The following is a 15,936-nucleotide window of genomic DNA, read 5'->3' as shown; positions in this document are numbered from 1 at the left end:
CAGAATACCTGGGCTTGAATCATCATTTATTTGTTGTACGACCTTGGAGAGATAATTTCTTTGTGCCTCGTTTTTCTCATATGTAAAATCGGCATAATAATAGTACTTACATCATACTGAAGGTAAATAACTTAAGATAGGGTCCATGCTGAGCATAGTGCCTTCTTCATGGCAATGGTCAATAAAGTAGCTGCTATGATCTGATGCTTTTAAAAGTTGTTTGCCTTAAATATTTCCTAGTCCATAAAGCATTTGAGGAGATTACAAAAATAAGTGGCAAACATAAAATTAATAGAGAATGAAACCAGGGTAGAGAGAACACACACACTGGAAAGCCAGATAAAATCAGAGGTAATTTAGAGAATCAGACTATTTTATAAGGTGTAGGTGGTTTCTAGAGATGAGTTTATTATAAAGCCTTGTATAGTTTCTGGAGAGAGGATTAAAAATTTGTCAGAGCTTCCCAGTAGCCAAAACAAAGAGGAAAACACAAATAGTTACTTGATCCACAGTGAGCATGAGATAAAAACAGATCAGTTGCACAGCTTTTCCGGGTCCTAAAACCTGGGACAACTTTCTCCTGGCAGGTCTTCAAAGCAATCACTGTTGCCATAGAGATGTAAGTGTTCCACATGGTCCCTGCCATGAAGACAATGGAAGTTTTGTGGTAGAAGGCAATAATAAATGTTTCCTAGAACATTATGGACTGTAGTTCCGGAGACATAATCCCAGAGCACAGTCCAGCCAAAGCTCTTCTGTGAACGGCCAGAACGCTGTGGTTTGAGGACATGCTATTTTCTTAGCTATGTTTACTGAGGGCCTGGGGGAGTAGAAAGATTCTTTCTTCCACAGATTATAATTCTTGGGAGAGTCATGTGAACAATCCCATCTTTAAGAACATTCATTTTAGCTAAAGCCATTTAAATATGCCAGCTCAGTTTACCTCATCCAGAAGGCAGTTTTGTGCACATATGGTCATTAATAGAGTGTATATTCATGAATTTTCTTAATACGAAAGTCCCATATTATCTGCAAATTTTATCACACTGTTTGGAAAAAGAAAGATCCAGTGCTCTATACTACCTAAGTCCCTTAATGCTTTCAGTACTTCTTGGCAGTAAGAATAAATATTTGGGGGGTGACTGGGTGGCTCAGTCAGTTGAGCATCTGCCTTCAGCTCAGGTCATGATCCTGGAATCCTAGGGATTAAGCCACATGTCAGCATCCTGCTCAGTACAGAGTATGCCTCTCCCTCTTCCTCCCCTTCCCCTGCTCTCTCTCTCTCTCACTCACTCTCTTTCTCTCAAATAAATAAAAACTTTAAAAAAAAAGAATACTTTGTTTTTAGACTTTCTTTTTAGTAATTGAAATGGTCATGTTTTTGTAGTCTCACTATATGTAAGTTGTGTAGTAATATAATACTAACATATACAATAACACTAATATATATATATATATATATATATATATTAGTTCAAATGTGACTTATAGCAGTTAAAATTGCATTCAGCTACCAAAACAAACAAAACAAAACAACATACACATCAGAATTGGGCTTAAACAGACACAAATTTATCTCTTATGGAACCAGTCTAGACTCCGAAGAAAGGCAGTCCAGGGCTGATGCAGGAGCTCAAACAATGATTTCCATCTTCCTGATTCACCGTCCTTAGCCTGTAGGACTTCGTATTACATCTGTTTGCCTCGTGGTCACAAGATGGCTGCTGTATCCCACCTTTTTATACAGAAAGCAATGCCCTCCCTAGCTATTTCCTCCTATATCTCATTGGCCAAGATGATATTACAAAGTTGCTCGAAATATAAGGAAGTCTGAGAAAGCAAATATTTTTAGCTGGGTAAATTGCAAGCGCCACCTCCCCACCCACAAATTAGTGGTTTTGCTATGAGGAAGAAGAGGGAATGGTTATTGAATAGGCAATTAGCAGGATCAGCCACCTGACTGACTGCCATTATTAGCCATGTCCCTGACTAAATTAGAAATTATAGAAGGCAACTCCGTGGTTTAAAATGTTCTGCGTTTCCAGATCTTCAGAATAGTTAGGCTGAGAGAATGAAACATACCCAACTGCCTTATGTAAAGATTCCTGAATCACTACCACCAGTCCTGATCCATCCCTAAATTTCAGATCTGAATCTCCATTTGCCAAAACCACCTCAAACGCTTCAAATTAAGCCCACTTCTCCCTGACCATCTACGTCGCTCCCCACCATACACACACTTTCTTCCATCCCCCTTATTTAGCTTGTCTTGGCAGGGAGTACTGGGGTTATCCTGGCCTGATTCTTCTCCCCCATTCCAGACGTACAAACTAATATTCTTGGTTCAATCCCTCTTACTGTGATTCTAATTCAATAAAAATTCAATAAAAATACCCACCCTTGCTCGTGTGTTCTGTGTATTTGCTGCTTCTCCCTCTAATTTGTTTCCACACGTGACCCCCAGGATGCTGTTTTTAAAACACAAGTATCTAACATCTAACATCTTTCTTGTCTTCAGAAGCCTACAGAATAAAGCTCGAATCTCTTGACAACCTGGCTCTGTGACATCGTGTTGGCTGTGAGTGGCTGCCACACACCCCAAAGCTTTGCTCATACCCTCCTCACTCCCTTCAACCATGGAAGGTCTGCTAAAGAGGTCCTTTACGCTTTTTACATGTCTGTTACCCATGGAAGCAATTAATTCATGTTTCCAGAGCACCATATATTTCTATTAATATTTTTTGCCCTGGATTCTGTTTTGCCTGAAACTAACCATGTGGCACGAATTGTTTTTTGTAACAACAGCCTTCTTGGAGTATAATTCACATACCATAAAATTCACTCTCTTAAATTGTGCAGTTCAGTGGTTTTTGGAATATTCAGAATCGCACAACCACCACCATCATCTAATTTCAGCATATTTTCATCACCCCAAAAAGAAATCCATTAGCAGTCGCTCCTGATCTTCTGTATTCTCAGCCCTGACAACTCCCAACTTTTTACTTTTGTGGATTTACCTATTCTGGATTTTCATATAAATGGGACCATACAGTCTGTGGACTTTTGCGACTGGCTTCTTTCACTCAGCGTAATGAATTTTGGGTTTATCCATGCTATAACGTGAGTCAGTCTTTCCTTCATTTTTTTTTTTTTTGCAAATAATATTTCATTCCATGGCCATTTTGTTTTTCCACTCATAAGTTGATGGACATTTGGCTTATTTCTACATTTTGGTTATTGTGAACAATGTTCCTAGAAATGTTCACGTGTAAGTTTTGGAGTGGGCGTAAGTTTTCATTTCTCTTGGGTAGATATCTGGGAGTGGAACTGGTGGGTCTTGTGGTACCTGTTGGACATCGTGAGGAGGACTGAGACCTTTCCAGAGTAGCTGCGCCATCTTTCATTCCCACCAACAGCATGCAGTTAGCTCTGCCAAAGGGAGGAGGAACGGTCTGCCAAGAAGCTGGCACCTGAGTGTGTTTTAAAGGACCAGGAGGACTTTCCCAGGTGGCAGAGGCTGTCATATGCAGCCTGAATAACATGGACAAAGACATAGAGATGCAAAGAAGAAGTATGGAAGAAAATGTCGCAAGTGTGGTGTGGGTAAAGTCTTGGTGCATAGAACAGAGTGGAGGATGAGATGTAGAAAGAACTTGCCACCATTGAAAAGAGCCACGAAAGGAGTGTGTGTGTGTGATATTGGGGAGTGATGCCCTGTGGCCTGACAGGTGGGGCCTCCTGTCACTTGGCTGTCACTGAACGGTGCCTGCTGCCATAGGAAGGGATCTGTCTGGGGAGAGAGGGGAGTGGCCGCTTTCATCAGACTGTCTGAGGTTCTAGCGGAACGTGAAGGTGGAGGAGAGACTAGAGGCACCAGAATCTGCTTGGTCCTTCTCTGGCCCACGCTGGAACAGTACAAATAAGGCGAAAATACTTAAAGTCTCAGAAGTGAAACTTGAAAAGGATGGATTTGTCTTGTGGCCTTGAATCCTGTGCCGTCATATTATTTCTTCAGTGATTCTCAAAAAATCATTTTCAGGAGGGCTCACCATCCTTAGTGAAAAGTTACCACCTTAGCCTTGGAAAGTAAAAAACACCCTCCTCATAAACTCTAACATCCTCAGATAAATTAGTTAAGGAGGTGGCAATTTATTGTGTAAAATGACTCGTTATTTTATAACATCGATTATGGGTTTCCATTGCATAATAAACTCCTTCTGTATACTTAATGCATTACCTCAATTTTCCAAAATTAGAGATGCTATGTTTCAGAAGCATAGCTGTTATATAAAATGAGGCTTACTTATAAATGTGTGATTAATATCATGTATTTTTAATAAGCCTTGTTCTTCTTTTAGCTCTTTCAAAGGCAGCAAAAAAAAAAAAAGAAAGAAAGAAAGAAAAAGGAAATCAATATTTTCTCCCTTCACCCTTGGGAACTGCACACATAATGATTTTCGTGGCATTTAGCTATAATTAAATACCTGAGTCTATGATAAATATTATCAATAGCTCCATTTTTTTCCCTTCACCAAATACTGTCCAAATATCATAACAAGTTCGATGAATGATCTGGGAACAAATTTGCGTTTCAGTAAGAGTCTTATAAAAGGAAACCAATTTATGAGCTTATTAGAGGCATGACTTGCTATGTTTCATATTAGATTGTGGTTAAAATGTGTCTTCATTTTAGAACTCAACATGGTCAAGACTGCATTAATCCTTTCGCATTTCACTGGATAATTAACTACAATGCCTGATCAGGACTGCATGGATGCAGCTTCAAGAGCTGCTGTCATCAAGGGTGGGGGGGCGGTTCACAGGTGTTAGAAATCCTTCCCATCACCTAGGCGAGAGGTGATTGGGTACTCAGCCTGGTTTCCCTTTCAGGATTGTATATCAGTTCCGGTTTTAAGTACAGTATGCCATTTTCATGGATCCAGCCTGCTGAAGTTAAATGAGTTTATATAAAAAGAGCCTTTCAGTAAAGGACACAACTTCCAATAGTGTGGGACAGAGAGTTTCAGCGTCCTAGATATTCTGCAACAAGCTTTTCAAACTGAGTGGGCATAAAAATCACTTGTTGATAAGATTCTCCCAAAGATTCTAATTTGGAGGTCTGGGGTGGACATTGTGCCTTTCTTACATGTTTCCACATTTTAGAGCTACTCAAAGTGTGGTCCCCAGACCAGCAGTTGGTCTCACCTGCGAGAATCTCAGTCTCCATTCAGACTACTGAATCAGGATCTACATTTTCTCAAGATCCATACCCCCACCCCCACCATGATTCATTCACCATTAAAGTCTGGGAAGCATCTAGATCACTGTTTCCCAAAGCACAAAGGTTTAGTTATCACTAGGGAAACCTGAAATGAGTTTAGATGGTATATAGATCGAATTTTATTTTAATAATTACTGCGTTCATTTTTGTTACTACCTTCTATTTATGGCAGATGATATTGTTTTTCCATTTATAGCAATAATTTAAAGTTTCTTTTGTAAAATAAATGTGTTTAATTAAAAGTAAGTCCAGGTGGTATGTGAATGTGACAGAAAATATAAAAGCCATGTGGGTTTTTTTTACCTTTTTATTTTTTAATTTAATTTAATTTAATCTAATTATTTAAATTCAGCCTACTATATTATTAGTTACTGGGGTAGAATTTAGTGATTCCTCAGTTGCATATAAAACCCAGAGCTCATTACATCGAGTGCCCTCCTTAATGCCCATCACCCAATTACCCCCATCCCTCCATCCACCCCCCTCCAGCAGCCCTCAGTTTGTTTCCTAGAGTTCAGCATCTCTTAATGGTTTGCCTCCCTCTCTGTTATCTGATTTTATTTTTCCTTTCCTTCCCCATATTCATCTCTTTTGTTTCTCAAATTCCACATGGGTGAAATCATGTGGTATTTGTCTTTCTCTGACTGACTTATTTTGCTTAGCATAATACCCTCTAGTTCTATTCACATTGTTGCAAATGGTAAGATCTCATTCTTTTTGATAGCTGAGTAATATTCCTCTGTGTGTGTGTGTGTGTGTGTGTGTGCGCATGAACACGTGCACACTTGCACATGCGTGTATAGCCCCATATTGGGCTCTCTGCTCAGCAGGGCTCTCCTTCTGCCTACTGCTCCGCCTGCTAGTGCTCTCTCTCTCTTTCTCTCTCTGTCAAATAAATAAAGAAATAAAATCTTTAAAGAGCCCAACACAGGGTTCAATCCAATAACCCTGGGATCATGACCTGAGTTGAAGGCAGACGTTTAATTGACTGAGCCATCCAGGTGCCCCAGTTTCCAACTTTTTAATGAACCTCCATACTAATTTCCCAAGTAAAAGCCATGTATTTTTCAGAGACTGAAGTTAGCTTGGTGCTTCAGAGCATGGACTCCGGAGCCAGACATCCCAGGTTTGAATGCCAGCTCCTCCACTAATTCATTTTGTGACTTTGGGTAGATTTCATAACATTTTTGTGCTTCGGTTTCTCTTCTGAAGAACGGGGACAATAGTTCTATCTATCTGATTGGGCTGTTGCAGAGCTTAAATGGGTTAATATACAAAAAGTCCTAAGACCAGGATTGGATCCACACGAACAGCTGTATCAGAGCTAACTTGTTTTACTGTTCTCTAGAATGCAAATGGTCAAGGACTTTTTTTATCCTGTGCTTTTTACCTCCCCTCCCTTTGTCCCCTGCTTCCCTGCTTACTCAGCCCAATTGCCCCAACTCCCCCCAAAGGGTAGATATTTCCAGGACTTGTATAGCACTCAGGATACATACCAGTGAGGGGATCAACTTCCCTTTGGCCTAGCCAAAGGGAAGTTAACACTGGGAGAGTCGGTGTGTGGGATGTGAGATCTTAGAGGTGGGAAGACCCAGGAGAAGGCAATGCCCAAAGAATTCACTCATCATCACACAATGAGGAAGGACAGCAGAGGTGAGCACTCATAAATGATTTTCACCATCACTTGGAGAGAAGGTTTTGTTGTTTTTTTTTTTAAATCATCTTTAGTATTTTCCTTATGTCTTTGGCAACTTTTTGAGAAGCGTTTTATTTGTGCCTTGTATGCTCATGGGCTTTGTGGGTTGTGATTTCCTGGCCACAAGGCCCCTTTGAGAAATAAATGACTGATCTGTAGGACCCTGCTGAGACCATAATGTGGGCAATGGGTTGTCTGTCCCCTGGGGCTCCTTTGCCTTTATTAAAAGTTCAGAGGTGAGAAATCTCTGCTCAACTCCCCCATTTCATAGCCACAGAAATAAGAGACTCAATGAGACAGTGACAAAACAGAAGTTATGAGTGCCCAGAGAACTTTATTTTCTGATTCCTATTGCAATGTATTTTGAGAACCAGCAAAAGTAGCTTTTGTCATATAGTGGCAGTAATTCTTCTTGCTTGTATTTTTAAAATAGGCACATATTCTACTTGTGAACAACTGTAATCTGACGAACTACTATTGGGGGGAAAAAGGGAGTGTATGGTTTTGACAAAAACAACTAGTGTGTAAAATTGTTTACCATAAGTGATTTCTCTCTAAGAGAGCTCAGTTGGTGTATATACCTATAGAACTTTTTATATTCACAAACTGGGCAAGCCTGGTCCACATCTATTCTGGATCAGGTGGGGAAGGAAGGGGAGCAGAGGGGTGGGAGGGAGGGCTCATCCCCTACTCCCACACGCTCAACCCCACCGGCTCCTGGTAAAGGGGTCGCACTCTGGCAGTTTGTGGATCCTGTGTGACCTGCAGGGATGTTCTGCTGGCCCGCTGATTTTTAAAAACGCTTTTTGAATTAGTTACCCGCATTCCCAAACTGGACTTCCCACAAAAATCTGGATTTGGGGCCTTTGGGAGAAAATTGGGAGGCTGGGGCCGATACTGGTCTTGGATTCCCCCTGCAGGGGGAGCCTCCCGCTGCAGACCCAGGCTGTCACTCCTGTGAGCCAGGGCCCCTCCACACCTTGCCCATCCACTGTTCCCTCACCTCTGACTCAGTGGTCACAAATCAGCTCCCTGCCTGCAAGGGATGCTGGGTAAAGGAGCTCCTGGCTTTCTGCTGAGGGAGGGCGGAGTCCTGTAGGAGATTCCTCAGGCATAGGAAAAATGTTCGAAAGCTGGTGGATGGCCACAACGGGATAGATGTCCACCCCTCCCCGAGGGAAGAAACACTTGCAGAATAGCGCAGCGTCATTTCAGCCCTTCTGTGACTCTAGCCTTTTTCTCCCTTCCCCATACATGCAGAGCCTCCCAGACTGCTTGCGTTCTCCCACTTCTGGATCTGTGCTTATGTGCCACTCCGTCTAGCTAGAATGGCCTCCTGTAGCCACCTTTTCACCTGCTGAAGAACGCTGGGGCTTCTACCGAACATTATACAACCCTCCCTCGCCCACTCTCCTCATGCTGGAATGGATGGCGACATTCCTTAGCGCTCCATAGCCCTCTTGGGGCATGTGTCCTACCCCACGTTTTATTGTAGTTATTTGTGGTGATGCAGGTGGTGGTGTGAAGAGGATAAATATAGCTTCCAGTGAACGTGTCTGCTGTGCGTCACCACCTCTGTAATAACACTCTTCATGTGTAGTCTTTGTTTCGGTCCTGATGACACACTAAGAGTTAAGCATTATAGGGGCACCTGGATAGCTCAGTGGGTTAAAGCCTCTGCCTTCAGCTCAGGTCATGATCCCAGGGTCCTGGGATCGAGCCCCACGTCCGATTCTCTGCTCAGCTGGGGAGCCTGCTTCCTCCTCTCTCTGCCTGCCTCTCTGCCTACTTGTGATCTCTGTCTGTCAAATAAATAAATAAAATCTTTAAAAAAAAAAAAAGAGTTAAGCATTATAGATCGTTTCCAGATAAAGAAAACGAGACCCCCTGTGGCTAAGTGACTTGACCAAGGCCATGCAGCTGGGAAAAGCAGAGGCACAAGTAGGACGCGGGTCTGTCTAATGCAAAGATCAGCCCCATCCGCTGTGCACGTGGACGTGGCATTAGTTCTGCTGTCCTCCGCACTTCCTAAGGCTGCTTGGATATCCAGCCTGTATCTAACGCTGTTTTTCAGAGTTACTTCCTGAGTCAGGAGAAAATATAAAAAAGCCTTTGAGAATCTGGCTTTTTTTTTTTTTATCCTAGGCATTTTTTTTTTTAATACATTACAGAGCAAAATAACAGTTTTAAGTGAGCACAAAGCTTCAAAGAGCTCATGGGTACAGCCTGTGACTTCCTGGAGCTCTGCATTCTTAACTGTCAGATTTTAACAAATACTTTTTTAGGTAATTGCTTAGTTATTTTACCTGACAAGAAAAAGCCTTCACAGCCATCAAGTCCCACATGTAAAAATATCCTTTAATCCTAGAGTTTGAAAAATCATTCTGGTGAGTTCAGCGACACAGAAGCCCAGTGGCACCTAATTCCTCTCAGATTCCTCAAGATAAAATTAAATGGGCAGCAAGGATGCCTCGGTTCAGGAGGAGCAAGTGGAAGAATTATACTTACCTGTATGAGGTCCCTTTCACATGAGGGTCTCAGAAATACTTAAAAAGTTTTGTCAGCTGGAAGCAGAGAAGTATTATGACCTGAATGATACCAAGTTATTAAAACAAAGAAATGAGGTTTTGGAGCAGAGAGGGCGGAGCTTTAACTCATCTCTGGTACTCTTTCTGAAATTTGGTAGAAACGAGGTAAAGTCTCTGAGACAAAATGAGGTTCTCCTTCATAGGAAATGCCACTGTCTACCATAGAGTCATTGAGGGCATTAAACAAAACACATATTTTAAGTACCTAATGCAGTGCTGAGCCCATCTAGGGGGTTCAAAAAGTTCTAGAGTCAGTCCTCATTATTTATAGATTTCATAGTTTGCTAATCACCTACTCACTGAACTCTGTTTGCAACCCCAAAGTCAGTATTCACGGGCACTGTCACGGTTGCTGAAGGAAAGGCACAGAGCAGGGAGAAACTGGAGTCGCCCCGTGCACACGCGCATTCCCAGCTGCAGTGGAACGAGGCAGGACTCTGCAGTCTTGTTCCAGCTCTCACACTGTGAACCTGTGTTCTTTACACATTCTGTTTAGTGCCATGGTTTTCATATTTTTGTGCGGACTGTTGGTGAGTTCGTTGTTTAAAACAGCCCCTCCCAAATGTAACGCTGACATTCTATCCAACGTTGAGCACAAAAAGGCTGTGACGTGAGAGAAAAAGGGTGTTAGAGAACCTTCATCCAGGCATGAGGTATAATGCTGTTGGCATGAGTTCAAGTTAATGTACCAACAATATATATTAAATAAGGTGTCTTTAAGCGGGAACACACATAAAACAAGATTTTATATTAGTGAGTCAGAAGTCTTATGACTAGATGTCCAGAGGACTCTGACCCTGTGTTTCTGTGGAGAGCAGTGGTTCAGTATTTGCTAACTCAGGGTCTATGGCAACTTTATAGAATATAACTACCACAAACAATGAGAATTGGCTATATGCTGTTGAGCTCCTATATTGGGCAGCTTCAAAATTAGTGGCTGTAATGAATTAACTTCAAATTCTCCCTGACTTAACACGGTAGAAGTTTATTTTTCCTTTTTGTAAAGTCCAGTCGTGTGTGTGGCAGATGGCCTTAAAGAGGTGAGTCAGGAACCCAGATTCTTTACATCTCAGTGGCTGAGCCCACACATCGGACCTTTCCTTCCAGCCAGTGGATGGAGGAAGAGAGGAAAGCTGTGGGCAGAAGGTCTTTATGGGCCAACCTACACGTGGAAGACATCACGCCTACCTTCATTCTGTTGGCCAGAGCTCAGTCCCAAAGTCACATCTAATCACGCAGGACACTGGGAGGTATAATCCAGCTGTATGCTGAGGGGTTACAGGAATCGTTCTGCCACAGTTCTCCTTAATTACTTCCTGTAGTCATTTTTCCTTAGATCAACGGCAAAACCCTTAGGTAAGTGACATTTAAGTCTCTAAAGTTACTTTCCTAATCCCTTTCCAGTTCTTCACCAAGGGAAGCAGCTGTCTCCTCTCCTCTCTCTCGCTTAAAAGATGTAATCCTCATATAATGAGACTTCTGTGTTTTCTCTTGTTCTGTGATACTTTAGGCAACCCTTTAATCCCTATTGTAAAGTTCTGACTAAAATTATTTTGCCACTAAATTAAGGATCACAAACAGATATACCCAGTGCCTTTTATGAAAGAAATTGTTAAAATACAAATAACTGATCATTCATGTTTTTTCCAACTAAACTATGGACTCACATCCAACTTGCTTTAGAATTCAGCCAGTAAAATGCGAACTTTGTCTGACTCTATGTTATTGTCTAATATACACAATTTATTTTATCATATAATAAAATAACATTGGCACTACCTGGTAGTACCTACTACCACCCCTGCTCAATTTTGGTATAGTTTTAGTCTCTGGACTCTGATGAGCATTATTTTTTTTAGTCTTTGTGGGCCTGTTTTACTATCAAGGAAAGAAACAATGACACAAAAATTAATAGGTGCTAATAACTTTGAGGGGACTACTTTATAAGAAAATTGTGATCCAGTGATCAGCTCATGAACTTCTTTGGAACTCTAATGAAAACTATCATGGACTCTTTCTACATGAAAGTTGAACTTACATGTATATCTTAGACCATTTTAACATTTTTCTAAAGGAGTTACTTATGTGCGAGAGGGAGTGTAAGCACATGAGCGGGGGAGGAGCAGAGGAAGAGGGAGAGCAAGAATCTCAAGCAGACTCCCTGCTGAGTGGGGAGCCCTATGCAGGGCTTGATCTCATGAAGATAAGCAAATTCACAGGAATATAAAGTAGATTAGAAGTTACCAGGGACTAGGGGAAGGAGGAATGGGAAGTTATTATTTAATGGGTACTGTTTGGGATGATGAAAAATTCTGGAGATGATAGTGGGGATGATTGCACAACATTGTGAATGTGCTTGATGCCACTGAATTGTACAGTTTAAAATTATGAAAATAATAAATTTTCTACTATGCACATTTTACCACACACAAAAAATCAAGTTGAGAAGAGGCTGGACTTTAGAGCTGAGAAGCCTAAGTTCCAATCCCAGGTCCACCCATTAGTAACTGTGTGGGATTTGGGGGAAAGTACTTAATATCTCTGAATGTAATTTTTCTTACCTATAAAATTGGATTAAACTACTGACCTTAGAGTAAATTAATGTGATTAGCCGGTCACATGGCAGCCACTATCCACAAAGGTAAAGAGAGCATGTTTGAAGTAAGAAAAATCCAGGGGACTAGGTTAAGAACAAAGTACCAGGTTACATAATTGCTTTTTACCTCTAAGAGATAAGAATATTACCATCGAATAATACAAATGCCTCAGGAGTTTAAAGCTAAAGAAATGGGCACAGCCCTTGGTCTGGCCTTCCACTAATTACAGAGACAGAAGGAACACAAAACCACCCCTGCCTAAGTCTGATGTTTATTTCTGTTTCCACTTAAATTGTGAGATTTTTATATAGGTTTTCCTCATTCTTGTAAACTGTGGAGTTTTTCTTTAGTACACATTTTAAGCTTTTTCACTGTGTCTTGATATGGATTCTAAGACACACACACACACACACGCTCCACAGAGAAAGACCACATTTATTTGGAGATCACAAGTCCTGTAATATTAACTGTTTGAAACATAACCACAGTTGCAGAATTAAATACCCCAAAGCCCTCTATGTAGCAAATGCCAAATTGTACAGAAACAAAAACACAGCCACGGCAAGAAAAGTGAGAGCTGAAACTGAAGAGAAGGAAGCAAGAAAATGATTAATGCACTTTGCAAGCGTTGTTCAAGGCTGGCGTCGTGAGTAACGTTGAGCCTGTGACATTCAGAAAGGTTAGATTTCATTCCATTTGCTCTGCTTAGGAAAATGGAAGTATGCACAGAATATTTTTAAATTACCTCGGAAATGATAAAACTGAACGTTTAACCCTAAGGAGATAGAATGCAGTTATTTGGAAAAATCATGATGGAATGAAGTGTCCCCATTGACATACTTCTTATATTCTATTTATATTGTGATATAAATAGCTAAATTTTATCAGCTTTATCACTTAGTTCTAAAATCTAGATACTTTTTTAAAAAGATTTTATTTATTTATTTGAAAGAGACAGAGCAAGCTAGAGCATGGGCAGAGGGGAGGGGCAGAGGGAGAGGGAGAAGCAGATCTCCCAGCACCCCAGGATCATGACCTGAGTAGGAAACAGACCCTTAACCGACTGAGCCACCCAGGCACCCAAATCTAGCTGCTGCTTTTGTTCCTAGCACTTGAGGCAATGCCTGCCTCCCAGGGGGGCCTTCAGTAGTTACTGAAAGAATGAATGAGAGCAAGAACGACTGAATGGACAAGTGAAAGAAGGAAGCTATCCATGAAATGTACGTGTCTGCCTGATGCGGATTACCGGTACAGGAATAAAGACATCCAAATTTAAAACTCTTTGCTCCCTTTCAGGGCAGAAACCACTCTCCTGGGACCGTTCAGAAGCAAGAGCCACCAACGCTGTGACCTATGCCCGTACCACCTCCGCCACCGCCTCCTCCTCTGCCTCCACCTCCCCCGCCCCTGGGGGCTCCTCCCCCTCCCCCACCGCCAGCGCCCCCGGTAAGCCCTGTTTTCGTTCAGCCTGGTTTACTGCTGAGAATAAGCTGCTTTGAATACCTTTGAGCAGAAGGTTTTAAATGTTGAGAACCTCAGGGGAGAGGCCGTGGGGAGGTGCACAGTCAGTGAGGGGTGCCAGGGGGTCCGCTTCCCATGTGCGCTGTGGATGGAGGTCACATTGCTTGGGCTTGGAAAGCCTAGTTCTCGGTGGACACGGGCCAAGTGTCCTATGAAATGCCGCAGTGAAACATACATCTCAGATGAAATTTCCCCGTCTACACAAGACTGAAGTCAGTCCATTCAGTTTGTATTACTGGATACTCTTCTAACGTTTAAGTTTGGGTTTAGGAGAGGCACAGAGGGCAGCTACTTCGCTTTAGAGCAGAGATTTCTCAACCTGGACCCCACTGATATTTAGGGCCGGATCATTTTTGTGGTGGAGTGCTGTTCTGTGCATTGTAAGATGTATAGGAAGGCCCCTGGCCTCTACCCTTCTAGATGCCAGTAGCGCCCCCCAATTTTGCCCATCAAAAACGTCTCTAGATTTTGCCAGATCTTCCCTAGGGGTGCAGTCATCCCCCTCTTATCTTAGAAGAATATGTGTGCTTAATGCTGACAATGAACCTTTCTTCTGATGGAAACCTAGAACTCTCCTTCCCCCTCAGCCTGACCTCCACTGGCCACGGCAGAGAGCCAGGTCTAGCACTGACCACAGCTCCTGTTTCTGGTGGAAAATGAAAGACACAGATGCCGTGTTGAAGTGACATGCAGAGGCAGCGCTGCCTCGGGATAATATGAACCAAGTCAGCAGAAGCCAGGAATAGAGAGAGCCTCGCCTGCCTTCCTCCCCTGGAAAGGGTGAGGGCATGCTTGCATGCCTCCCCCTCCATGGTGTTAGCTTTGCACGCTGACCGTATCTGATGTGCTAGGGACACAGACCTGCCTGAAACTTGGCTCTTGCCCTTGAAGAGAGTGGAAAGAAAACACATAATGTGAATTATTTCTAAAAGTTCTCCAGCCAGTGTAGAAAGAATAGCAGTCAGTATTGGAGTTCCATTGCTAAATCTGATCCCTCAAGGGATAAAGGAGATGAAGTTTGCAAGTTAAGGAAATATACATGGGACTGTCATGTGGCCCTTGCAGAGACTTGTCAGCACCAAGGCAGTGCCATTTATAATAACTTCAGATACCACAACACTGTAAATGTAGCCAGAATAAATAAACTTATCAAAACCCATGTTGTTGGAGATTTAGGGAAATAAGCCCTTTTAAACAGTGCTGGTGACACTCAAATACCTGGGATTCGGTACATGTGGAATGAGTCTTTCTGGAATGTTCTCTAACAGAGAACATTGAAAATCTAAGTGTATCGTGCTTTTTCCTCTGGTTTCCCAGTAGTTTTATTTTTGAGACTGACTTCAGAATTTAACACTAAAGAAAGCAAAACGAATTTATACAAGGATGTTCACAGCAATGCTGCTTATTCTCGTGAAAAATTAGATCTTATATGGTTGATGAGAACTAAATGAAGTTTATGAAGTCATGCTGTTAATTAAAAATTGCATTATGTCATAGAGTTAATTAAAAATTATATTTATAACTGTGCTGATTATGGAAAGCAGATATGGAATGATGGATTAAAAAACAATGCACATTTTGTGCATAATGAGATCAACTATGTAATATACATATGTAGCAAAGATCAGAAGAGAATTTTGAGTGCTGATAATAAAATTTTAAATTTCATCAGGCAGTTCTTTTCCTTTAAAGATACTGAAGTTCATAGTAAACAAACATAATTCTACACTTGGTCAGTTTTTTACCTCCCCTTCCCCATTTTGCTGTTACGCAACAAGAAATACATAGCATCGCCCTGTAAAAATCACCTGCCCAAAACGAATGTACTGTGAACAATTAGGGAGACATGTCCACATGTGGGATCTTCTACAATAGAGGTTGGCAAACAAGAGGCGGACACATGCTCCATAGTTTGTACAGCCTGCAAGCTGAGAATGGTTTTTACTTTTTCAAATGGTTGAGAAAAGTCCAAAGAAAAATACTTAATGGCACGTGAAAATTATGTGAAATTCGAATATCGGCTCGTAAGTCAGCTTTTATTAGACCACAGTCGCGCTCTTTCGTTTATCTTGTCTGTGGCTGCTTTAATCTACGGTGGTGGAACACCAATTAAATAACTGGTTAACCCCTCCCAAGATAATTTCATTTTCTCACTAGTCAGCCTGTGTTTTTAGAATTATAATCAATTATTATTATTATTATTATTATTATTATATTTTGGACTTCATCGATAAAAGTTTGTGGACACGTGGT

General features: G+C 41.6%; 1 protein-coding gene across 1 annotated transcript in view; it reads left to right on the top strand.

The window, feature by feature from the left end:
• Positions 1 to 15,936, top strand: part of WIPF3 (WAS/WASL interacting protein family member 3) — an 81,466-nt gene that overhangs the window by 4,341 nt on the left and 61,189 nt on the right. Inside the window, 2 exon segments of the mRNA XM_046020898.1 lie at positions 2,519 to 2,578; positions 13,459 to 13,608. Coding sequence (XP_045876854.1) covers positions 13,516 to 13,608 — 93 coding nt within the window. The 5' untranslated portion in view covers positions 2,519 to 2,578; positions 13,459 to 13,515.

The sequence above is a fragment of the Meles meles genome, chromosome 10 (assembly GCF_922984935.1).
Source record: "Meles meles chromosome 10, mMelMel3.1 paternal haplotype, whole genome shotgun sequence".
Classification (NCBI taxonomy): Eukaryota; Metazoa; Chordata; class Mammalia; order Carnivora; family Mustelidae; genus Meles; species Meles meles.
Note: the sequence above shows the minus strand (reverse complement) of the source record. Positions and strands in the feature narration are given on the sequence as shown.